Source organism: Manis javanica, chromosome 8 (assembly GCF_040802235.1).
Source record: "Manis javanica isolate MJ-LG chromosome 8, MJ_LKY, whole genome shotgun sequence".
Classification (NCBI taxonomy): Eukaryota; Metazoa; Chordata; class Mammalia; order Pholidota; family Manidae; genus Manis; species Manis javanica.
The window spans coordinates 116,295,263-116,321,266 of NC_133163.1; the positions used below are offsets into that span (position 1 = coordinate 116,295,263).

General features: G+C 36.5%; 1 protein-coding gene across 14 annotated transcripts in view; it reads left to right on the top strand.

The window, feature by feature from the left end:
- The window catches only part of MAP2K5 (mitogen-activated protein kinase kinase 5), a 248,612-nt gene that overhangs the window by 108,815 nt on the left and 113,793 nt on the right, over window positions 1–26,004 (top strand). For 10 of the 14 annotated variants that reach the window (XM_073212061.1, XM_073212064.1, XM_073212062.1 and 7 more), the window contains exons 13-14: window positions 4,043–4,091; window positions 7,329–7,388. In XM_073212061.1, the coding sequence (XP_073068162.1) occupies window positions 4,043–4,091; window positions 7,329–7,388 (109 nt within the window). The remainder of the gene's footprint in view (window positions 1–4,042; window positions 4,092–7,328; window positions 7,389–26,004) is intronic. The other 4 variants (XM_073212053.1, XM_073212059.1, XM_073212060.1 and 1 more) reach the window with 1 other exon arrangement.

Below are 26,004 nucleotides of genomic sequence, written 5' to 3' on the forward strand. Positions count from 1 at the left end.
GAAGAAATGCTTTTGATAATTTTGCTCTTCGTTTTGCCACTTTCTATAAACTCCACTGGGGCCTAACTTGTATAATGCCTCCAAAGTGTATTTTTTTATATAATGTGCATAGGCTGCAAACTTGGATAATCGTCTACTGCAGGTGACAAAACACCAGTGGAAGGATTTTACCAATGAAAACAAGAGTAGCAGATTGGTGGGTTTAGGTCATGGTTTGAAAAGCAAACGTGAGCACAGCCTGAGTGGGTTCTCAGGATCCTTGGTGACCTCTCCTCTCGTGTTCTGATGACAGCACGGATGTCATTCCCTTGAGTTCCTCAGTGAGGCCAAGAGAACACATCCATGTTGCTGCCAAGTCAGAAGCCACAGAATCAGAAGCGAGGAGGGAAACAGGTGTATGCTGAGTACTTCCTTGTGCTAGTCATTGATACATGTTTTACATGCAAATGTATCATTTAATTGTCACAGCAAACTCTGTAAAAGTGTAGATGATGGACATATTTTATACACATACAAGTCAAGGTTTAGAGACATTAAATAACGTGCCCAGAGTTATCTCTGAAACTAGCTGGTGATAATTTGAACCCAGGGCTGTTTGACTTCTGACCCCATTCTCTTTTTGCTTAGAAAATGAGAAAAAAGAAGAGGAAAGACACATCAGGGTTAAAAAGAAAAAAGAGAAGTATGGCGTAACACCTACAACTGGTTCACTTTCTTTTCATGGCCTAGAACCATCTTAGGCATCTCTCCTTTGCCAAATTAACTTTATTTTCCAGATGCTAATAATCTGGCATGCTTTTATGGTATTATGCAGGTCCAAAGAGCAAGGTTCATTACTGGATTGGACCCCTGTCAGCTTTTCTAATTTGTTGTTCAGATTTTCTCTTGTAGGATGTATGGCAAGAGAATATTTTCCCAGAAAAAGATATCCACATAAACTGGCTGATGTCAGCCTTCCAACTGGCTCGGTGGTTTTCAAGCACTTTCCACTTGAATGTGGTCTCCTATAAAGAGGAATGCCTTTCTGGCTTTCCCTGCCATCAAACACATTTTAGTTTCCCTTTCATTGCTGAAGCAGTGACACTGTATACTGTATTTTGAGCGCTGATGGTGATTGAAGTTGTCCCTGAAAGGATGTGCACTTGACATGTCAAGGAGTGAGTGACTGACAGCCTATATACGTACTATTAGTGTCAAGGCTCTGTCAGAGCATTGGTGTGAAACCTAACCTACTGAATGCCGATAATGCCCTCTAGATTTTCAATGGAAAGATTTCTGCCTACCTGTACACTGATTCTTACGTGCTTCTATAGGAAAATGTAGTCTATTTTGACTAAGTTAGAAGAATAATATTTTCTTTTATAATCTCTAGCAAAATTTATATTAGCAAGTATCATAAAAATCAGTATTACTTTTTTCCTGCCTGATCATCTGAATATAATGAATTGCTTTCCTCTCATGTATATTCTGATTATTCATTTTCTGTGGAACCAGTTTTTAGTGGTGAGCTATCTTTAGTGGAAAGTTTTTGTAATATGCAACTAAGCTTATTATAAGTTGAGAAGTTTAACCAGAACTCAGAAGATGATTACTTCCATTCTAAATAAGATCACCTCATCCTACTACTAAAAAAGAACATTGTTTTCATTAACAGTGTTATTTTTTATAAGCACTTAAGAAAATATTTTTATCTTGTTTCCTTCTTCTGTGTTATCATTACTGCTATTTTAATATTCTCTTTTTTTTACCATCCTACTGTCCAGAACACATGAGTTTTACTGTAGTGCTACTTATTCCAAACCCTGGAAGAAACCATTTGCTATAAAAATGTATTCTGTTCTCTTAAAATAGACCAGAAATTTGTAGAATTGATCATACTGCTTTAGCAAATCTTTCAGGAGTACATTCCACTCTGAGTGAACAATTAAAATAAGTTAACCTCTGCTCAGCATTAATTGATACAGATTTTATCTTCTTCTAGATCTTTAGTATTTGGAGATTGGGTTTCTTCCTTTGCATTTCTGTGTTTAATATTGGTCTTAGTCTTTCTTGATCAACTGAAATCCTTGCATATTTAGGCCCAACCCTCTTTTCATCATTTTCAATATATGTAAATCACTCAGTTACTTTTCATAATAGTAAGTTTTCTTCCTACTCACCTCAAATTTTCTATAATGTTGAGTACTTTCAAAGTCTTGTAAATTTTGAGTAGTAGTAGTGGTTTATTCATTGTATCTGATACCTAATTATGAACAGCCAACCTTGAAACTGGCAAGTTCACACACTCATGTGCATACAGGGTCAGTGGATGTAAATAAAAATATGCACATCTCCTTTTTTTAAAATTTATTAAGGTATCATTGATATACAGTCTTATGCTCAGGTTTCACATGAGCAACATTGTGGTTACTACATTCCCCCCTATTATCAAGTCCCCACCACATACACCATTACAGTCACTATCCATCAGCATAGTAAGATGCTGTAGAGTCACTACTTGTCTTCTCTGTGCTGTACTGCCTTCCCTGTGTCCCCCCTATATTATGTGTGCTAATCATAATGCCCCTTAATCCCCTTCTCCCTCCCTTCGCACCCACCCTCCCCAGTCCCTTTCCCTTTGGTAACTGTTAGTTCATTCTTGGGTTCTGTGAGTCTGTTTTGTTCCTTCAGTTTTTGCTTTATGGTTATACTCTGCAGATGAGTGAAATCATTTGGTATGTACGTCTCCTTTTACAACAACTTCTATAAAAAGATTTTTAAAGCTTTTAATGATTAAATTTCTCACCTAGAAGATAGCACTTTACTTAAAGATTTGGTAACATCTTTTTTTCAGTATCTTACTTAACTAGTTATTCTGAACTGAAGCTGATATTTCAGAAATCTAGATCTAATTCAGATGTTTGTTTTCACTGTATCGCCTTGACTTGCCCTTTCAATCCTGTCTACATGACTGCATACATATGCACGCACCAGCCAGACTGTTTATAAAGATCATTATCTTTATATATTTCTTCTTTCCTTCCCTAATTCCTCTTAAAACCTTTCTTTGGAAACTTTTCATTTTTAGATATTTTTAAACTTACAGAAAAGTTGAGAGAATAATACAAAGAATTCCCACAGTGCTTCACTTAGATTTCCCAGCTGTTAACAGTTAGCCACATTTGGTTGCATGCGTTAAGACCCTTTACACCTAAATACTTCAGGTGTATATTTCCTAAGAACAAGGACATTGTCTTATCACTGTATACTGGTCAAAATCAGGAAACAAGCATTAATCAAAACTCTTATGTAACTGTTCTTATTCAGATTTTGCCAGGTTGTCCTATAATACCATTTGTAGACAAAAAGAAAAAAAAATTCTGGTCTAAATCCAGTCTAGGAATATCCATTGCATTTAGTTGTCATGTCTCTTTAGTTCTCTGTTATTCTAGAAAAGCGTGTTAGTGTTTCTTTGTCTTTCATGACCTTGATATTTTTAGAGGCCTGCCCCAGCACTTTGAGTATAGATTTTTCTTTGGCCTGAACACCTTCTCTTCTTTACGTCAGTTGAATCTTTTACTCAGGGCCCAGCACCTTGGTAAATCCTTCCTGACTACCGCAGGAAAAGTCATCTCTATTCCTCCTATTACCTTCATTTGTTAACTTTTTAAAATATCTGATCATAAATGTCATGACTTTGAAAAAAATTTCACATGCAGAAGCATAGAAAAATAAAAAGTGAATGCCTTTGTCCCTTTTCCCTGTCCTCCTCTCCACCGACAACACCATAGGAGACATACTTCCAGGTCATTTGACACACACATACAGATTTCTTTCGCTAATCATATCTTATCTTCAGAACTTGTAAGCACATTGAAGAAAGGGACTTGCAGTTTTTACATTTGGTGGTCTCACAGCATCTGGCACAGAAATGTGAGATGTTTAATAAATGTTTATTGGCTGACAGAATTTTGAAGGAAGAATTATGGTTGATATGATTATATGCTTAAATGTGGAAAATTCCTTACAAAAAACATCATTGTACTGTTTTTCTTAAATTTAGGTTGTTAAAGGCCTTACCTATTTGTGGAGTTTAAAGATTTTACACAGAGGTATGTACTGAATCTACAAGCTCCAACTTAATTTGGGGTGGGCTGGGGACCTCTCCAGGTACCTTGATGTTTAAAGTGAGTAAATGATCTGATGTTTCAGCCAGCTGATATATTGAATAGTCAAAAGATGGCTGCTTTGTAAATGTTAGTTTTCTTATTTTCTCCATCAACTGCTCTGATTTTGATTATGAATTTGGTATTGTATTTTTGTGAGTATGTTTACCAAATTTAGAAAGGTATTTCATAGTATTTGAAAAAGACAGGATCTTGTTTTTCTTACTTAACTCTAGTTTATATAAAACCTTCACTTTCTATACAATTAGATCCCTTCCTTTTATTAACATTTCAGATATTATACACTGTTACTTAAGAGATTGCTTCACATACCTTGGAAGTGAAACTTTATATAAGAAGTTGGTGAATGCATGAGAAATTCATCTTTTAGTCTATTAACAGAACACATGAGAAGAATAATCTAACTGTTGAATGTTATAACAGGAATTTCCCTTTGCATTATTTAATGTCCCAAAATGTGTGAATCCATTTGGAGCAAATTATTAAGTGAGAAACATTATAAAAACACAACTTAAGGGCCTACTGTTACTAACAGTACTATTATATTTACACATCTGCTCACCCTAGCTTTATGTACATTTGGGGAATGCAACAGCATACACATTAGATACAATTAAAGGAAAGGTTTTTTTTTAAGGTATAAGCTATGAGAGAGGAAACAACTGATGTCTTCAATTGTAGTATCACATCTGTCACAAAGGGCTATTTTTTGTTGTGTTTTTAATATCCCAGTGATTTTAAATTTCTTCTAAAATCCTTTCTCTTTTGAAGAGAATGTATAGATTTTGATAAGTAAAACTTTCAGTTCGGTTATTGAAGGTATTTATGCTGATTAAATGGATTATAAACCAAATTTTTCTTTAAAGCCAGTGCACTCTGTTTTCAGAGTATAGTTTCATGCAAAATGCAGATAGATACAGGGAGAGGACCTGAGTTGTACTGGAATTACTCTTCCTGAGAATAAAAAAATAAGCATAGGAACACATCTGGTGAGAAAAAAGTAGAGTGTTTTCACTGCCAAGGTTAAGAGAGAACGACATGCTTTGACTTATGTTGCTTCCATTCTCTGTATTCCTCTCTCCCCATACTCAACTAACCCAAACAAGTGGTTATAGCCATTTTAGTAGTCATAAACACAATGATCAGTTCTTGTCATTTTATTGATTTTTATGGATGTCTGCTATCTATTTGACAAGGGAACTCAAGCAATCATTAATCTCAACAGCAAAGTTTTCATTAAGAGGGCCTTGCCGTGGAAATGCAGATGTTGTGATTAAAGTGGTCCTTAGGACCCTCCTGTGCTTTGGGTACAGTTCTGGAGTATAATGAGTTTCACTAGCTGTTACTTTCTGTGAGGAATCTCCATGGCACTAAGAACCATAGTGGTTACGGAAATACTATTAGTTATTCTGCAGTCATCTTTGTTTTTCTTCTTTAAAAATCATTCGTTTTAGTTTCACTCTTTGTTTTGGGAAAGTAATGGAATTTTTCATTTGAAATGGAATCTTGATAGATGTGTTTCAAGCAGATTGGTGACTGGACCTAAAAATAAAGTCTGCAGTGTTTGTCAGGTTCCCAGTACGACCACCTACAGCCACCCGGGGCATGTGCGGTGGACTAGAGCCTCTCAGGGGCAGGCAGGCCCTTCCTTGCTCTGGATGCATCTTGGGCTAAGAAAGGGTTCTTTGAGGGGTGACTTTCAAAGGCCTTAGTGGTTTGGCTGATTGAAGACACAGAACTTTCTAAGGAGAATCCTGAGCCCGGATCCCCCTTCTCAGGCTGTGCTGGCCTGCAGAATGCCGGCCATGAAATGCCACTCACTCTGGAAAGAAGTTCCCTGGGAGGAGCTGGATGGGGCGGAGGCAGCAGGCTGACAAACGCTCTCAGGGGGTTTCAGTTTTCAGTGAATACCAGTGAGGGGATGGAAAGACTAATGGATTACAGTGCAGGTGAATGGATATTCCCCAGTAATTATGGGTACTCAACTGAAGAAATAATATGCTGTGGCAATATACTTCATTAAATATATTTATTTATTTAGCTTTTGAGTTTCCTAGTAATTCATGGAACCTTTTACTGTCTGAACTTAAAAGCATGTGTTTTTATTGAAGAGTGGAGGAAGCCAGGTGTCCCTAAAGACTTTTGTAAAGTAGCGTAATGAGAAATGTACTCTGGATTGAGTAGTCGTTAACTTAGTATTTTAGAGGTTTTGTCCATATTTAATAACTTGGGTTTCATAAAAATAAGATTAAAGATGCTATTTTATTTACCAAAAAGCTATTTAATTTTCTCCTTGATTAAAAAATCATAGCTTTTTAGATCTGTTCAATCAGGCAATTAAAGATCAGAGCTTTTAAGTTCAGCTAAGGCAATTAAATAGGTAATATACTTGTTTATTCACTCTTGCTATATAAGCTCATGGCTGTACCTTCTTGAAAGCACATACACTCATTTTTACTTTCTCTAAATGAATGATGATGGGAGTTCTCACTGACTGTCTCACATTGTCAAATCAAAGACTGGCCCTTCTGCAGAGGGGGGGCCTGGTACGGACTTAGTGGGAAGCTGAGTGAAAGAAGATGCATCGACGCTTCTTACTCGTTTGTCTTGTTCCAAGTTCCTGTGCATCCTGATCATTTTCTTCCCTACCGAATGCTGCTCATAAAAACTAGGGTCTCGTATTAGTAAACACACATTTTTTAAAGATTAAAAAATGGAGCTATATTCAGTTACCTAATAAGAAAAGAGAAAAAAAACCATTTCTCACAATTAAATGGCTTCCTTGGGATACAGTGGTCCTGTTATTTTTAGCTACTTAAGTACACATATATTTTTTAATTATATTTTGTATAATTTAAATTATGTATATTAGGGAATTTACAAGGCATAATTAATGACTTCCAAACAAGCTGTTGAAAACCATATCTTTCCTCTCGTGTATATCCAGTGAGGACTGTAGAGTAGAATGAAATACGAGCAACAAGCAGTGACCAACCGCCCATCGCCATGAGGCGTGTTAGTCTGGTACAGGTTAGTTTATTTGACGGTGTATATTGTCAACTAGACATTATTTTAGAAAGTCAGGTACAACTGTTGCCATTCACAGTGGATCATCGAATATTATACTAAGGCTTTACTGTTGTTCATTTTGTTCTTTTTAAGATTTGATTGAGATGATATATGTGAAAGTACTTCATAAACTATCAAATGCTAATAATGCAGGTATGTTTTTACTATATAACAATGAGTTAATCATTTTATCCAGTTAATAATATATACCACACTAATCATGCAGATATGGTTTTGTTATATAACAGTGAATTCATCACTTTATCCCATGAATAAGCATATGCCACTTCAAAATCAAGCCAGGGAGAGAGTTTATTATACTTTGTATTACTGGGTCAAAAATGATAAGAATCTTTTCTCTAAGAAAATCATGTGGTGTCACATGAGGACATAACAATTAAAAATGTTTGAAGGTTCCACCACAATCAACTACAGTGGAAAAATTATCTTTATTGAAAAGCATACACCCTGTAAGCATGTAGTGACTAGGTAAAAACAAAGAAAATGAACAGTGAAAAAGTCTGTTAGGCCAGATCCGACATTACAGCAAACATTGCAGCTTAACTTCAAAACATACATCGCCACTAATGAGGTGAGAGCCCTGCATATTAATAAAGCTGCAGCTCCAGTCACAGCCATCATTACCCACATCAAACGTAAATACAAGATTAACACCTATGCCATTTCTTTGGAAGATGTGAGAATGCCCTGGCAGTAACTGCTCTCTCTTTCCCTGAGGATAAAAAAAAGAAATGGAAGGGTAATAAGATTAGAACTTAGATTAAGAAAATAAAATTGGCCATCAGGCTGGGGCAATCTTACACAGATGGAGAAATTTATAAAAAGGAAAAACCTAGGTAGTTGGTGTCCCAGGACATTTTTTAAATATATAAACCTGGTTTTAGCTTCATTTATTTTCTTTAATAGGAGAGCTTTTTGATATTTCAAATTATAAAATTATGTTTTATGTATTTTACATATTTTTTAAATTTATATTATTCTGAAGGAAAATGCTGCCCAGATAAGATTTTTGTTTAGAGAAATTAAGTCCTGTGGTTTTGACATGTGTATCAGAAATTTTATTTTCTACTCCAGTTTTACTGTTTTATAAATCTGGCCTCAAACAGATCTTCCAGTTAGCGCAACCCTCGATGCCAAAGCCAGTGTTGTTAGTTTGTTCATTCAGCATCTATTTATTTTATAGGTACAGATGTTCCAGGCACTGGTCTCAGTACTTGGAATACATTAATATATAAAACAAGAGTGCTGCACTCATGGAATTTGTATTCTAGCAGGACTGTGGCAAGGTTGGGAAACAGTCCGTAAATAATAAACATAATAAAAAAGTAAATACAGATTGTGTTAGAAAATGGTAATATGGCAAAAAGAAAAAGTAGATTAAGCTTGGGGGAGACAAAGGGTAGGTTGCGTTGTTCATCAGGTAGAGAGGATAAAATTGGAGCAAAGGCTTGAAGGAGAAGAGGAGCTACTCAAGTGGTTGTTTGGGGGAGCAGTTAAAGCAGAAGATGGCAGGTGGGATGTGCCTGGAGTGTTCATGGAACAGCACGGAGGCTAGCGTACCTGCAGCTGAGGATAGAAGTAGGGATAGAATCAGCCGTTAGAAGCTGTTGCAGTAATCCAGGTAAGTTACAGAGGCTCAGATCACGGAGACAGTTGTGAAGATAGGGAGAAGTGGCCAGATGATTCTAGATATATACGTATATATATATATATATATAATCATAGATATATGATTTTTATTTTTATAATTTATTTTTATTATGATATCATTAATATATAATCACATGAGCAGCATTGTGGTTACTAGATTCCCCCCATTATCAAGTCTCCTCCACATACCATTGCAGTCACTGTCCATCAGCATAGTAAGATGCTATAGAGTCACTACTTGTCTTCTATATACTGTACTGCCTTCCCCACGATCCCCCTACATTATGTGTGCTAATCATAATGCCCCTTAATCCCCTTCTCCCTTCCTTCCTGCCCCCTTTCCCTTTGGTAACCACTAGTCCCTTTTTGGAGTCTGTGAGTCTGCTGCTGTTTTGTTCCTTCAGTTTTTGCTTTGTTCTTATACTCCACAAATGAGTGAAATCATTTGATACTTGTCTTTCTCTACATTGCTTATTTCACTGAGCATAATACCCTCTAGCTCCATCCATGTTGTTGCAAATGGTGGGATTTGTTTTCTTCTTATGGCTGAATAATATTCCATTGTGTATATGCACCACATCTTCTTTATCCATTCATCTGCTGATGGACACTTAGGTTGCTTCCATGTCTTGGCTGTTGTAAATAGTGCTGCAATAAACATAGGGGTGTGTATGTCTATTTTAATTTGTGGTCTTGTTTTCTTTGGGTCAATTCCTAGGAGTGGAATTCCTGGGTCAAATGGTATTTCTATTCTTAGTTTTTTGAGGAACCTTCATATTGCTTTCCACAGTGGTTGAACTAATTTACATTCCCCCCAACAGTGTAGGAGGGTTCCCCCTTCTCTGTATCCTCACCAGCATTTGTTGTTCCTTGTCTTTTGGATGTTGGCCATCCTAACTTTTATGAGGTGATATCTCAGTGTGGTTTTACTTTGCATTTCCCTGATGATTAGCAATGTGGAACATCATTTCATGTGCCTGTTGACCATATGAATTTCTTCTTTGGAGAACTGTCTGTTCAGATCCTCTGCCCATTTTCTGGATTTATTTTAAGTATAAAGTCAATAGAATTTCCTGACGGATTGCTCATGAGTTTTAAGAGGAAGTGCAGAGTCAAGGTTGCTTCAACTTTCATCAGTAGATTAGTGTGCTAAAAAATGTTTCCTGCAACTTTTTTCCTGCTCAAAGAGAGCCCTTCACTAAAATTAAAGAAAAAATGACAATATTAAGTGGTGACAAGAATACAGAGCAACTGGAACTCTCAGCCATTGCTGGTAGCAATATAAAATGGTACAGCCACTTTGGAAAACAGTTTGGCACTTCCCTGCAACACGATCCAGCATTCCCACTCCTAATGACTTTATTCATAATAGCCCCAAACCAGAATCCACCCAGATGTCTTTCAGTGGTTGTACATCCATACACTAGAATGCTACTCAACAGTAATAGGGAACAAGCTACTGATACATGCAAATGACATGAATGAGTATCACATACTTTATGCTGAGTGAAAGAAGCCAGATTCAAAGGTCTACCTATTACTTATTGGACTTATGTGGCATTCTGAGAAAGACAAAACTGTAAGGATGGAAAATGTCAGTTGTTGCCAAAGGGTAGAGGAAGGGTTGATTATAAAGCTATAAGGGAATTTTGGGGAGTATTGGAGATGGTCTGTATTTTGATTTGGGTGGTTTATACCACTGTACACGTTTGTTAGAACACATAGACCTATACATCTAGAAGGGGTGACTCTTACATGAACTATACCTCAGCATATCAGACTAAAGAAAGGAGGGGGGAGAGAGAAAGAAGGCCTTCTGTCACTCAACAGTGCAGTAGAAGCTGCACTGAAGAAAGAAGTTTCCCCTGCGAGAAAGACAAACCATTCTTTCAAAGGTTCTCTGTGTTTCTGTCATTATCACTGTATTTGATGGTTCCTGAAAAATCCTGCCTAGGTTTCATCTGTCAACGCGGGTTGGGAAAAAAAATCCCTCATGATTTAAAGGACATTTGCATTGTCAGAAAGCAAAAGAGAGGGAGAGAGAAAGAGAGAAACTTAGAAGTTGCTATTGTCATTGATCAGCAATTTGGAGCATCTGCAAATGGGACAAAATTCTGTCTCCTTATGCCATCTTTTTCCTCAAAAATTATTAAAGAATTTCAGTTGCGCAGCATTGACTTGGCCTGACTTGGACAATTGAAAAAGCTTGCTTTTCTAAAAAGGAATAACGTTGTATTTGAATTCCCAGTTCAGTCACTCCGACTGATTGTCTCATGTGTGATCCTGGGAAGGAAGGTCACTCCTGCTTCTGGGCCTCAGTTTCCTCATATATACAGTGAAGGGGTAGCTAGATGAATTTTCCAGTTCTTTCAAGGGCCAGGACTCTGGATCAGTGATACATGACTAAAGGAAGTAGGACTAGTTGGCAAGGTAAGAGAGCAAGGCAAATCTGAGAGCTATGTTGGAGAAGAAAGAAAAGGCTGAAAATCCCTGACAGTAGATTTTGCTATGAAAATAATAACAGTAATAGTTACAATAATGAATATTTATTACACACTAACTCTGGAGCAGGCACTGTTCTAAGCTCTTAACATAAACTATTTTGTGTTTCTTCACAGTGGGGAATTCTGGGAAATCCGAAATATTTTAGAACTGAAGATGAGGGACTGAAATACGAACAAATAATTGAGAATTAAAGCAATGTAGCTTAGCTAAGAAAGTGGTTGCTTTCTGTACCAGACTGATGTAATCAAATCAAAAGACATCTCTAAGGGAAAAGAGTTCTTTAATGATAAGGTATATTGAAAATATTATTAACAGAGTTATAAAAAGGTCACAACTTGGATTGAAAGCAAGGCCATTCTTTTTTTTAAATCTTATTTTGAAATCACTGTAGATCTATAGGAAGTTGCCAAAAAAAGTACAAGAAGGCTTATACTTGCAAGGGCATCCTTTTTAATGGAGGAATTAGAAAGATAATTGGAAGCTGATAATGCAAAAGAGTGTAGGCATAAAAATGTTATATATATATATATATATTTGCTAATATCTTTCAAATGAGATTAGTGTAAATTTTAAGATTTAAAAAATATTATAAAAGTATTTGTGTTACATCCCAGAATTATTACATTTATTAAATGAGAGAAGAGGTATGTGATGGTAGAAGTCAAACCCTTGAATTTCTTACGAAAGAAATTTTGATGTCAGGGTAGTAGAGTTAAAAGAATACCTTGGTCTATGTGAAAGTCTGGAATTTGTGCAAAAATAAATAAGGGAATGATCATTTGCCAGATCAAGTGATTCTTAGAGAATAAAATTGTTGGAAAGCATTGCTATCAATAGAAAACTAACCTGGTTAATTTTAAATAATTTATGAAGAAATGTAATGGGCAAAACACTTTCTAACCACCTCTTTTGCAGAGATTTATATAGCTTGTGCTTACTCATAGGTTATAGTGAGTTTTTAAATAATCTGAGCATTTTTTTGCTATCTGGAGGACCAGACACACTTTTTAAAAGAACTGGTTAGTGTTTGAGCAGCCCAGGCCATTTTAACAGGAAACATTCCCTGTTGGTTTTATGTTGCAAGATGAGGTGATGAGAGAGCTAAGGTGTGGGGGCTTCTTCCTTGAGCTTTGTGACTGTTCAGTCAAATAAGTCTGGAAGTGAGCATTTATGTTAAAGCAGTTGCTAGTGATGGGATCCCCAATTACTCTTTGGCTTCTATTTTTCAGTCCTTTAAATATTGTCCTGAATATTAATCACATGCCAATGCTGTAGTACATCATGACTCAAGAACATTAGTATTTTTGAAAAAAAATAGTCCATTAACTGAGGTAAACAAACTAATTTAATGACTCTGAGTTGTTGGTTTTTCTCCAACTCTGACTATGCACACAAATGAACATCTCTAGAAATTAAGCCTCCTTCGGCACATTGGTCACTCATTCTTTTTGCCTTGGGTAATCACTGGGGATTCCTGTATTGGTGATAATGATTTTCAGAAGACAAGAAACCCCATATAGCATTACTTTGAAGTGTCCTTTTAAAAGAATATGTATCTAGAATATATACAAAATTGTCAAAACTCAACTGTAAAAAAACAAACAATTCAATTTGAAATGAGCAAAAAACATTAAGAGACATTCTACTGAAGAGAATATAGAAATGGCAGATAACCACATGAAAGGATGTTCAGCCTCATTAGCCATTGGAGAAATGCAAAATAATACCACAATGAGATACTACTACACACCTACTGGAATGACTATGATAAAAAAGTATAGCGAGAGAACTCAGATCACTGATACACTGCTGATAGGAATATAAAATGATACATTACACCTTCACTGGAAAACAATTTGGCATTTCTTAAAAACCTAAACATGCAACTTCCATACTACCCAGCAATATGAGCACTTATCCCAGAGGAGTGGAGACTTAGGTTCACACAAAAACCTGCACGTAAATGGTTATAGCAGCTTTATTCATAACAGCCAAAAACTGGGAACAATGCAGATATCCTTCAGTGAATGAATAAACAAGCTGTAGTACATACATACTATAAATACTAGTTGACAATAAAAAAGAATGAACTACAATTGACCCTTGAACAGTGTAGGGGTTAGAGGCACAAACCCTCTGCATAGGCAAAAATCCACATATAACTTTGACTTCCCAAAAACTTAAAAAAGAAATAGCCTACTTTTGCCTGGAAGCCTTAACCAAGAACATAAAGTCAATGAACACATATTTTGTATATTTTATGTATTACATACAGTATTCTTAAAATTAGAAAAAAGAAAATGTTTTTTCAAATTGTTGCAAATCTCCAAAAAAATTTCCCTTTAGGAAAATAGCCACATAAAAGTGCACCCCCACATTTCGAACCCATGTTGTTCAGGGTCAACAGTATTGATGTACAATACCTGATTGAATCTCCAGGGAATTATTCTGAGTGGAAAAAGCCAGTCACAAAAGTTACATACTATATGATTCCATTTTTAAAGCGTTCTTGAAATTACAAAATTATAGACATGGAGAGCAGATTAGTGGTTTTCAGGGACTAAGAAAAGGATGCAGGAACTGGGAAGGAAGTGGGTGTGTCTACAAAAAGGTGTGGTGATGGACACATTCTCTGTCCTCACTGCCTCACTGTCAATGCCTGTTTGTGATATTGTGCTAGTCTTAAAGACATTACCACTGGGAGAAAATGGATAAAGGGTATACAGGATGGCTTTGTATTATTTCTTACAACCACATGTGAGTCTACAATTTTCCCAAAAAGCTTAATTAAAGAAGAATATGTGATTTTTTCTATAGCATCTGTATTTGGGGGTGGGGGGGTCTACTTACTTAGAGAGAGTTGTCCTGGACTGTTTTTCTTCCTCCTGAGCATCTGTGGTAGGATTCATCACCAGCAGAGTTATCCCTATTAGGACACCTCGAGAGGGTGAGGGAAATGACCGGGTAGGCCCAGCCCTCTCTCCCTTCCTGAAAATAAGTATCAGCGGAAGTCTTAGAGGAGAGGAAAAGAGCTCAGGTACCACAGAGGGAAGGAGCACAAGTGGGAGAGGGTGGTCACTCCCCCTGTCACATCCTCTAACACCCTTCCGCCTTGCTGGGGATGAGGGTTGAAAGCAGATTACGTGACCGTGGTGTGTTTTGACTCAGGTCTTTCTTTACGGCACCCTAAACTGAGCTCCTCACCACTCTGGTGAGCCCCGCAGGTGGCTTCGTCTCTTAGGCAAACCATGAAATGTAGGAGCTCATTAGAGAAAGAGGAAGAATACCAATATATGATGGTTATTTCTGCTCACAGAGGTTGGAGGCCACAGTTTTATGCCAATACATATTTATAAGTTGAAAAATTAAATCATAACTTTCTGGGAGTAATGTTTTTCCTCCTACAGTTTTTTCTAGGAGAAAAAATTACACTATGGTTTTATTTAAATTGGAAGTTGTCCTTTATTCCCCTTTCTAGTTTTAAAGTAAGAAAGTTATCCTCAGATAAAACATTCTGCCAAAATGTTTAGCAGTTAGAAGGCCCTCCAGACCTGCTATTTTCTCCAAAGACCTGGTTTAAAGTGATGAGCATATGGAAATCAAATCTATTCTTCTGCTGTTGGAGGACAAGTTCCTTTTAGATTTGGTATAATAGTAATAACAATTATTACTAATACTAGCATTCATTGAGTGCCTTCTGTATACTACTATATTAGATCCTTTGTGTTTATCATTTCCTTTAAGCTTCTGATAAGCTTGCAAGGAAAGTATCGTTGTGTCCCCCCCTTTTCAGACAAGGAAACCAAAGGCTCAAAAAGACCAAGTAACTTGGTCACAAGAAAGGCGATCAGTGTTTGGTGGCCTAATGGAAAAGCTCTGGTTTTGAGGTCAGACCCAGGTTTAAGTTTTGCATCTGCCTTTTAATTCAGCTCAGCTGTATGACTTTGGGTCATGTCCTTAGCCTCTTTGTGGTCGTAGCACTGTGTCTGGCACAAAATAGCTATTGTTACAGTTCAGATAACTACCTCTCAAGAGAAGCATCAAAAGTATAGTTAAAATCTTCCCCAGACTTCCCTATATCTATTTTTCTGGGAGAAGTGGAAAAATATTAAATAAAACATCTCAAGATCAGCCAGCTATTCAGTACCAAAGCTAGGATAATAATCCAGCCCATAAATTCAGATGGGATTTATCTTATATAAATATAATGCAGTTTGTTAAGGCTTAAGAGGGTTGGAGACTCTAGTTGTGAGGGCTTGGGCAAGTAATTTCATTAATCTGAGCCTCAGTTTACTTATCTATAAAATGGGGTTAATGTTAGTACCTGTCCTCCAGGATTGTAATGAGAATTAAATGAGTTAATAATGCATTGATAATAATGCGTTTAGCCCAGTGCTTGACATTTAGTAAGTGCCAAAGAAGTGTTATCTGCTATGATCTTTATTTTCTTTAGAACAGTTTACAGAGTTGGTCTTATGGACATGCTGCTCCAATTCATGTCTGCAATCAAAATTGTCTTACATTTAGTTATGTATTTAATGTAGTATTTTATTGTTTTCTTTCCTTTTTTTTACTGAAAATCTTTTGTAGTCATTAGGAGCCTTATACTTGGTGGCTTCTTAAACTTTGTGGGCAAGGAGGTTGTTCCAGCTGGGGCAAAATATAGGTCCCTTTTGATTCCCAGAAATTTGTTCCTGCACACCTGATGTTTCCCATTCACTGATGACAATATGCACATATTGCCAGTAGGAACCTAAAAATCCAGCACGTTAGAAGGGAACCTCTCTTACTTACTATGAGAGAATTTAGGGAAGGCAGGACTGAGAAACCCAGGCCTTTCTGCCCACGGTGGAAGCCTTGTAAATGCTGCGTGCCTCCTGCCTTTATTGTACGTGGAGGGAAACCATATTTGTTGCCTGCATTCTGAACTGAATCATGACGCTCTAGATAGTAACTGCCACTTAAGATGGCTAATTATGCTACTTAGTTTTATTTAAGGCTTTGCCAGAATATTTCGATGACCTACCCTTTATTATGTGATGGAGTGATTGGAATGACTTTTATATCACATTGTGGTTTTCTCTTAAGTGTGTTCCTGTTGTGCACAGATGAATTTGCAATGCAGAACGTCAGCATAGTCTGTATTTAATTGTACCTGCTGTTCTCATTCATTAGAATGCAGTTCCCAAGAAATAACTAGATAGATATATTAGTTATTGTCTTTTCATTAAGACAGTTAAACATAATGAAAGAAGGTTGCAGAAGCACCCTGGCCCAGAGCTAGAAGTTACAGAAGTGGAGACCTGCTAACGTCCTCTGGCTCCTGGTAAACTGACAGTGGCCTTCTGCCATTTGAGCAAAACAATGTAATTGCTTTGCAAAGGGGAAAAGTTTGAGAAGTTTCTCTTTCTATTATCCCACAGGAGAGCCACATGGCCATATTTTAAAAACGAACTCATGTATGGTTAAGAATTGAACCATACCTATTTCTAAAAGCATTCAATGAGGCTTATACATGAAATCACAGAGTGAATTAAACATTTCCAGTAGAAAACAAAACAGAGACCAATAGGGAGTGAAGAGGGAGATGTTACCAGCAACTGATACAAAACAGATCACACCAAAAAAAGAATCTGCAATTTGCATGGTTTTCCTCTTTCCTTTCACATATAGTAGTAGTGTGAACAAAGTCACAATTTTCTTTGGCACAACCTTACCAGCAAATGGACGTACGGGTTTCTGTACAAAGCACATTGGGTAACTCTAACTGTAGTTTTGTGAAAGAGCTTTCATGTCTTTTGAGCTGGCCCCTCAGCATCCAGCCATATCCTAACTATTAGTAGCCTCCCACTCTGACCCCCGATTGTGTTGGGGGTGGGACAGGGCAGTGGGCGGAGGAGCCTTTTGTGAGGAGCTGCAGAAAGCACAAGCTCTTGTGCGCTCCGGCCTTTATTAGCCAGCGTCAGCTTGATGCTGTTTATGTGGATTGTTTAATGGCAAATTGATGCCGCACGTGTAAAGATACAGTTTCCTGCATGAGGCAGTTATGGGTGGCAACATGGGTTGTCTCAACATGATACCAATTTCCACAGTCAATTTGGTCAATTCAGTAGGGAAAAAGAATGGAGTCCAGCCTGAAAATCAGAGCAGTTACTGGAGGTTATTGAGGGAACTGTGGTGGGCTGACCAAATTTTTCATGTTTGAACCATTTTTCACATATTGTATACATACATAGTCTTGCTCATTTGGGGAAATACTATTCAATACACAGAAATGACATTTAAAAATTTGTATGTCTAAATATTTATAATCACAATCAGACCTTTGAGTGCATACCACTTTTGAGAGGGAATAACCATTTTACATTGTCATATAATATATGGTCAGTGTGATTAACTAGTATTTTATATTATGCTGTAAACAGAGGAGAAAGGTAACCACAGTGACCACAAAGCAGCAAAGAAAAACTATGGGAAAGTTAGTAAGCCAGATTGTGTTTTGAGGCTGATCTTTTAAACATCATAAAATCCACCCATTTTAAATGTATGATTTGGGGATTTTTAATAAGTTATAGAATTGTGTGGCAACTCCCGTAATTCAGGTAGAACATTTCTATCTCCCCAAAAAAGAGTCCTCATATCCATTTGCAGTCAGTCAACCCCCAGCCCTAGCCAACCACTAATGTATTTTCTGATTTTATAAATTTGCCTTTTCTAGACATTTTATATGAACAAAATCATACAACGTGAAATCTTTTCTGTTCACTCCTTTCACTTAGTATAATGTTTTTGGGATTCATCCATGTTGTGCCATATGTCAGCAGTCCATTCCTTTTTTTTGCTATATAAGATTCCATTGTATAGATGTTTCACATTTGTCCATCTATTTACTAGTTAGAGAGATATATGGATTATATCCAGTTTGGGATTATTATGAATACTGCCTTTCATATGCAAGTCTTTATTGGGTTCTGTTTTCATTTCTTTTGAGTAAATATCTGGGGGAGGTTAGTATCTTTCTTTAAATGTTTGTAATTACAGTGAATCAGGTTGTCTAGTACAAATCAGTCTTGAGAAGAAGTAACCATTTTACTATTGGCACATAGTATATGGTCAGTGTAATTAACTGACGTTTCATACTTTGTTAAAGCTAGAATAGGAAAGTGACCACAAAGACATGTGGCAAGTTTATATTTAATTTTTAAAGATACTTTGAGGCTGATTTTTATTCAATTATTGTCTCCTGTAGAAAACCACCTACTTTTATCTTCTGCATGACATGAGACCCTATTTGTAAATTGTTCCATTCTTCCCACTCCCTGATATTTCTCTAATAATTTTCTGTTATTAGAGAAAAACACTTCAAATGATTAAACAGAACTGCATCATAACTACCTATTATCTACATGCTGCAACTCATATATGCATTACATCATCATTAAAAAGCCCAGCTAACTGTGAAACCTCATGGAAGGAGTGGGAAAATATTGTGACAGGAGACACATGTTGTGATTGGATAATTGTTCATTCTTTTATGATCCCAGCTGAACAGCCATTGCCACTCTAGAAGAAGCTTGCCTTCAGGTAGAACTCATATAATGAAAGTGAACTTTATTTATTAGCACTTGAGTCTGGTCCAGTATATTAGATCATCCACATTGTGACTTTTCAAGGTGAGAGTCATTGTCATTACCAATTCTACAAAGCAATATTTCCAGTATTTATAAAGCATTTAAGTTTACATAGTGTTTCTCCCTTTCATTTTATTCATTCAGCTATTCGTTGAGTTCTAGCTCTGTGACAGGCACTGGCAAACACAGCCACAATTCTCATAACAACCTTGTTGGTATAGGAGGATCAGCCATCAGCCATGATCCTGTATAGCTCACACACTAACATGCACACACAATCGCATACTTTTTTCTGTTTCATCTCTGAGAGGATTCAACCAACAATAATCTGTGCTGACTCCTATAAAAGCCTATCTGCATGAAATAACTAAATTTTTTTCTGAAACGAAAGAAGATTAAAAAATACCTGATATTAAAAACAGGTCCCTTTGCATTGTACCTTTATCTCACTTTCTCCAGTATGGTATTGACCACTTGGCCAAGATAGATTAAAACCAAACCTCAAATTAGAGAACACCAAAACATGATATTTCATATGCAATGCAAAGGGGTTAGAGTTACTTTGGTATTTCACTAAAAGGTTATGTTTTACATTAAACAAAGCTGATTTCTTTTTAGTAATACAAAAAGGACCTGAAATTCTAGGATTCTACACACCTCCTTTGTGTTTCCTTTGAGAAAATGGCTCAGTTAAAATCAATGCCCTACTATTCATTTAAGCTCCTTTGCCTTCAATAAAACAAATTGATAAACCCTAATAATTAATGGCCTGATTAAACCAAAATGACTTACATCTGCCCTGATGATTGTCATTTATAATCAGTCACTTTAATGACTCATCTTTTCTATGCATTGCTTACAGAAGAAAGGCTATGATGTTTTTAAGTGAGCTGAATGAAAAGCTGTATGCTTTAAATTGCTGTTTGTTTTCCATAACTTAAGATTACATTAAAATAAACATAGATATAACTACTTCCTTTAAAGTAAACATTCTGCCTAATCTGTGTGCTTTTGTTTATGGCTTGGAGTAAAGTTGAAAAACAAACCAAAAAATCATTTCCGTACTCCTGGAGTTCCTCTTGAGAGCTGTAGAATTTGCATGTTTTAAATGAAAACTTGGAAGTAGTAAGTTCAGTGGCTATATATTAATATTGTTGATACCTCAGATATAAGGTGAAATATTTTATTTGCATAAAGTGAAACAAATCAGAGGACCTATCTATCCTCATTCCAGTATTCAAGAGATTCTGTTTGCTTCAAATTCTCCCATATACATTAAGATCTAACCTAAGTAAAGTCCTTATATTATTTATATCCCATCTATTTTGAAAAAGGATTTGAGGCAGCTTACAATATAAGGTCAAAACAATGAATAGAAGACAAAAACCATAATTTTAAAAGAAAGGGATATTTCTACTTCTGCCCAGAAAGGAATCACTGCTATGTGACTTGCCCTGCATTGAAAACAACTAGGAAACTAGACAAAATTTATGAAACATCTGTTTTCAGACATTAGATAACAAGCAGTGGAGGACTGTGATCCTTGAGAGAAAGGGAACAGATGAGGTGAGTCCTGTAATTACCCAAGCTTGCTGCCTGGGGACAATTTGTTGACTGCAGCAAAGGAGGGGAGACCCAAGCAGAGCCCAAAGGTCTTAAGGAGCTGAACAGAGTTTGGAGATCAAGAAGGTCCAAATGTCTAGTATTTACGGGGCAGAGAGGAAAGAGCTATGTAGAAAAGGAACTCAAGAAATTGTTTAGGAGTCTCTTTAAATCTTTGGCCAAATATCAACCTCTGCATTCATAAGGTGAAGTCTTACAAAGCTAGATAAAGAATGGTCTGGGAAATAATAGTTCTGGGTAACTATAAGCCAAATAATTCCCAATGCTTACACAAGGTTGGGAATTTTTAAAACTCCAGAATGCCAGAGTCAAAATACCTTATTGAGTACATTAGAGCATTCAAGAGACTATAGAAGGGCCACACTTTCAAAGTAGGGGTTACTCTAGGCTCTCTATATACAAAAACTGAAATAAGCCTCAAAATGATCTGGCTGCCTGCAAGTAAGTTAGCTGTCTGCCAGTATCAAGACCAGTGCTTTTTAAAGGATTGCAATAAAATTGAGCACTTAACAACACAAGATTCACAATATCTGGCATCTAAATTAAAATTACTAGGTGAACAAAGAATTTTTCTGATAGTGGATGAAAGACCATAAATAGGAGAAAAATCAATCAATAGAAACAGAACACTCCCAGATGATAGACTTAGTAGGCAAGGACTTTAGAACAGTTAAATATATTGTAAGTATACTCAAGGTTTTAAAGGAAAAGGTGGACATGAGGAGAAGTGAAATGGAAGACATAAGAAAGAACCAAGTGGGGCATCTAGAGATGAAAAGTAAAATATCTGAAATAAAAATTTCACTTAGTGGAATTAATAGTGGATTAACAGTAGGTTAGACACTACAAGAGAAATGATTGCTGATCTTGATGTTAGAGATAAAGAAATAATCCAAAATCACTACAAAGAAAAGAGAGACTTAAAAACAAAATTAGCCACAGCCTCAGTGACCTTTGAGACTATATCAAGAAGTCTAGGATAATATATGTAACTGGAGTCTCAGAAGGAAAGGAGGAAGAAGGGGAACAACAAATAATTTGAAGAACTTACAGTTCTTAATATTTCAAATTTGATGAAACTAATAAACACACAGATCTAAGAAGCTCAACAAGCCCTAACTTGGACAAACACAAAACCATACCAAGTACATCAAAATTAAGAATTCAAAAACTAGTGATTTTTAGTATCTTTAAATATTCAGAGAAAACAAAATACATTCAGTAGAGAGGAACAAAAATGACAGTAGCTTTCTTGTCCAAAGCTATGAAAGCAAGAGAATAATGGAAAGGTATCTTTAAAATTGCGTATGGATTTGGGGGAGTTCTGTCAATTCAGAATTCTATGTTTAATAAATGTATTTTTCAAATATAACAACTGAAGACTTTTCCAGGCAAACAAAGCAGGGAAAATTCATTGCCAATTGACCGACATTGTAAAAAAATATTAAAAGGAGTTATTTAGGCAGAGGGGAAATTATACCAAATGGATGGTTAAATCTACACAAAGGAATAAATAGCATCAGAAACGTTAAACATGGATATACATAATAAGACTTTTTTCTCACTTTTAAATTCTTTAGAAGATCATTATTTAGAGCACAAATAAAGATAATATATTATGATGCTTATATGTAGAGACAAGATATGTAGAGATAAGATATGCTTATATGTAGAGACAAGAATATATTGTTGCAAGGGTCTTCATTATAAGTGAAACACCCTAATAGTATTTGACAGCAGACTGTGAAAAGTTAAAGAAACATACTGTAAACCCTTGAACAGCCATTTAAAAAGCTTCAAACAGGGGCTGGCAAGCTTTACCACATAGCCTAAATTTGGCTCACTGCCTGTTTTTGTAAACAAAATTTATTGGAACACAGCCATGCCCATTCATTTATGTATTGCCTGTGATTGCTTTTGCACCACAGTGGCAAAATTGAGTAGTTACAATAAAAACATAAGGCCCTCAAAGCCTGAAATATGGTCCTTTACAGAAAAATTTGCCAACCTTTGGCTTAGAAGCCCATAGTAGAAATCAGTGAATGCTAAAAAGAACCCAGCTAACCCAAAAGAAGTCAAAAAAAGAAGAAAAAAGGAACAAAGAACAGATGGGACAAATAGTAAGATGTTGGAGCTGAACCCACTCATATCAATAACTACATTAAATGTAAATGGTGTAAATACTCCAGTTAAAAGCACAAATTGTCAGACTGGTTGAAAAAGCAAGGCTCAACTGTGTATATTGTCTGCAAGATACCCACTTTAAAAATCAATGACAGAGATACACCATCCAAACACTAATCATCAAATTGTTAAAAGCAAAAATTATAACAGCATATTATGGGATTTATAATGTATATATAAAAGATAAAACTAATCTTTAACAACAGAAACCAGTCACTGGTTGCCAGAGGTCAGGGTGGAGTTGACTGTAAAGGGACACAAGGAACTCTGGGGGATGATACAAATGTTTTCATACCTTCATACCTTGCTTCTGGTGTGTTACATGGGTACACACATTTGTCAAGTCTTCAAACTGTATGTTCAAAATGAATGCAATAAAACTGATTTTTTTAATGAATAAAATTGATTTAAAAAAATAAAACAAGAGAGGAAATTTCTCTTCAGATATTCTGAACTTCATTTAGTTAAATCAGAAGGAAATACAGTTTATGCAGTCTTGTCTAAATGCTTACCAGGCTATATTAGTTTGGTTTCTGATTCAGTATATCTGAGTGGAACCCCAAAAGTTTTTTGTTTTAATTTGTACATCCTGGCTTGGGAGCTGTTTAGTTACATAACTTTCATTGTTTTTATTGTAGGAAGCCTGCCAATTGTTCAGTAAGAAAATCCCATTTAGAGTATACATAAGCAATGCTGTTCTCTTGAAATCTCACGTGCAGTATTTTTGGTCAAAGAATATACCAACAGGTCCTGGTCTGCGCTCTCCTGAAGGGCAGAGACAGGATCTTACTCCTGTTTCTCTTTACAACACCTACTGTCTTATCTGGCACACGTTAAGGTGTTCATAAATATTTGTTGAATGAGGACTTTTGAATGACTATCAATTCTTCTCAGAATGGAAAATGCCATTTAGAAATGTATTCATTAATAGTGAAATATATGCTGAAGTGTATGCCATTAAATGGGAAAAAATGCAGTTCCTTCTCAGACCAAATTCATGGTTCCCTCATTGAGCATGTTTGCCCATCTGTTTAGTAGAGATATCATTCATTCACCAGTTTAACAGATGTTGTTTCTAGTCTGTACCTGGCACCATGCTAGATATAGTAGTGAACAAAAACAGATCAAGTCTTGCATTCACGGAGGTTCTGTTCAAGAAGGGAAGACTGAGAAGGAACAGATTCACATGTACAGATAAAGTGTGTTGATGGCGCTCAGTGTTAAGAACACTGAAAGAAGGAAGAAGAAAAGGGAGTATCTGGGAGTAGGCAGGAATTGCTGTTCATGCTGGGTGACCAGGGAAGGCTTCTGTTACATTCGAGCAGAAATCTAACAGAAATGAAGGGGCAAGCCATGCAAATATAAAGGAACAGAGTATTGCACGGATATGGAATCACAAGTCAGGAGCCTGGCTGGCAAGGGGCCCGCGAGCTGAAGCAAAGCAGGCAGGGGGAGGAACAGGAAGGGTGAGAGCAGAGGTAGCAGGGGGCTGGCTCAGAGACGGCCTTACAGACCCATCATGAGGACTGCATTTTGCATTAAGTTGGGGAGCCCTTGGAGTGACGCGGTCTGATTTAGGTTTTAAAAAGGATCACTTTAGCTGCTGTGTTCAGTGTAGACTAGTAGAGCAAGCATAAAAATAGACCAACCAGCTCAGTAGAGCCTGCTTAAGGAATGCATGCATGTAAGTCTGGCAAAAATGCCTCCTCATAAACATTAAGTTGTTTTTATACTTCTCCTTATTGGGCTTCAGGAATTATCTCCTTTCAGCTGTATAGCTGGGTATAGCTTCAATTTGCTACAGTAGCAACAGAAATTTTTTTCCTAAATGTAAGAAAATACACCACTTTTTGGTGTATAACAGCGTGGTTGATTACCAATGGATAATTTAAATACCTTATATTTATAGAGTCTTTGACAGTTCAAAAGCAATTTTATGTTCATTATCTCATCTAATCCTCAATTCTGTAAGACTGACAGAGTGGCTATTATTATCTTCCTATAAAGGTGAAAACTAAAATGTCATGTGTCTTATCCAGAGTCACATGTCAACTTTGTGGCAGGACCAAGAAGACCAAAAGCACAGATCATCTGTCTCCTAGCCTAAATCCAATGATTTCGTTTAAAGGGGTCTGTTACATTCAAATGGTGTCTCAAGATACTGCTGCTGGGAAGAGAGGCACTTATATTGGCAAATTTAGAATATTGTTTAAAAATCCATTAACCAGTGAGCAAGATACTATTGTCGGAGGGGATACATACAAAGATGTGTGAAGCCTGTTCCACCCTGTGAACTTAATAATTGGGGTGGTGATGCTTACAACAGTAAAATAAATAGCTGCTAGTAAGATTGTCACCTGCTCAGTTCCAGACAAATGCTACAGACAGTAAATGCTTAAGTTCAAAGGAAGCACTGACTGTGATGGCCTGAGTAGTCAGTACAACCTGAAGGCAGAGTACTTGACTTCAAGAATGGGCAGGATTCGGTCAGAAAGTAACAAAGAAGAATTTCTAAACCTACCAGTAAGAGGGAGAGGAGAACACAGCATAAACAAAGGCTTGGTGTTGGGAGGTTTTGTTTTTTTGTTTTGTTTGAGACAATAATTAAAACCATCTAGTTGGAATACAAAGGTTGGTTTGAGGATGACTAGATGTTTACTGCTTTCATATAGAAAATATTCCTGAAAACTAGCCTGAGAGGTGAATGCGTGAAAGTCATACTGCAGACTTACATGTAAGTTCAAAAAGATGTTGGAGAGCTGAAAAATGCCATAGAGTTCTTATTTATACTTTGCTTTTTAAGAGTATAAGCTAGCAATTTTGTTGCTTTATTCTCTCTCTCTATTGAGCTACTTAAATCGAAAGTGTTACCTAATTAAAACTAAACATTTGTTAATTTTAGCAAACCTCATGGTTTCCAGGCACTCCTTCCAACTCTAAATATTTGTTCATTTGTTCTCTATCTTATGTTGCGGCTTAAGAGTGGTTTAAGGGTGTCAATAGATACAAGAGCAGATCGTCCAAAGGAAAAATATTTGAAGGTTCTATAATGAGAATTGGATTGGGGAAATAAGACCAGCCTAAGTAGAGCCTAACATTTCTTTCAGTTCAGCAAACATTTATCAAATGCCTACTGTGGCTGTCTATTGTGCCAG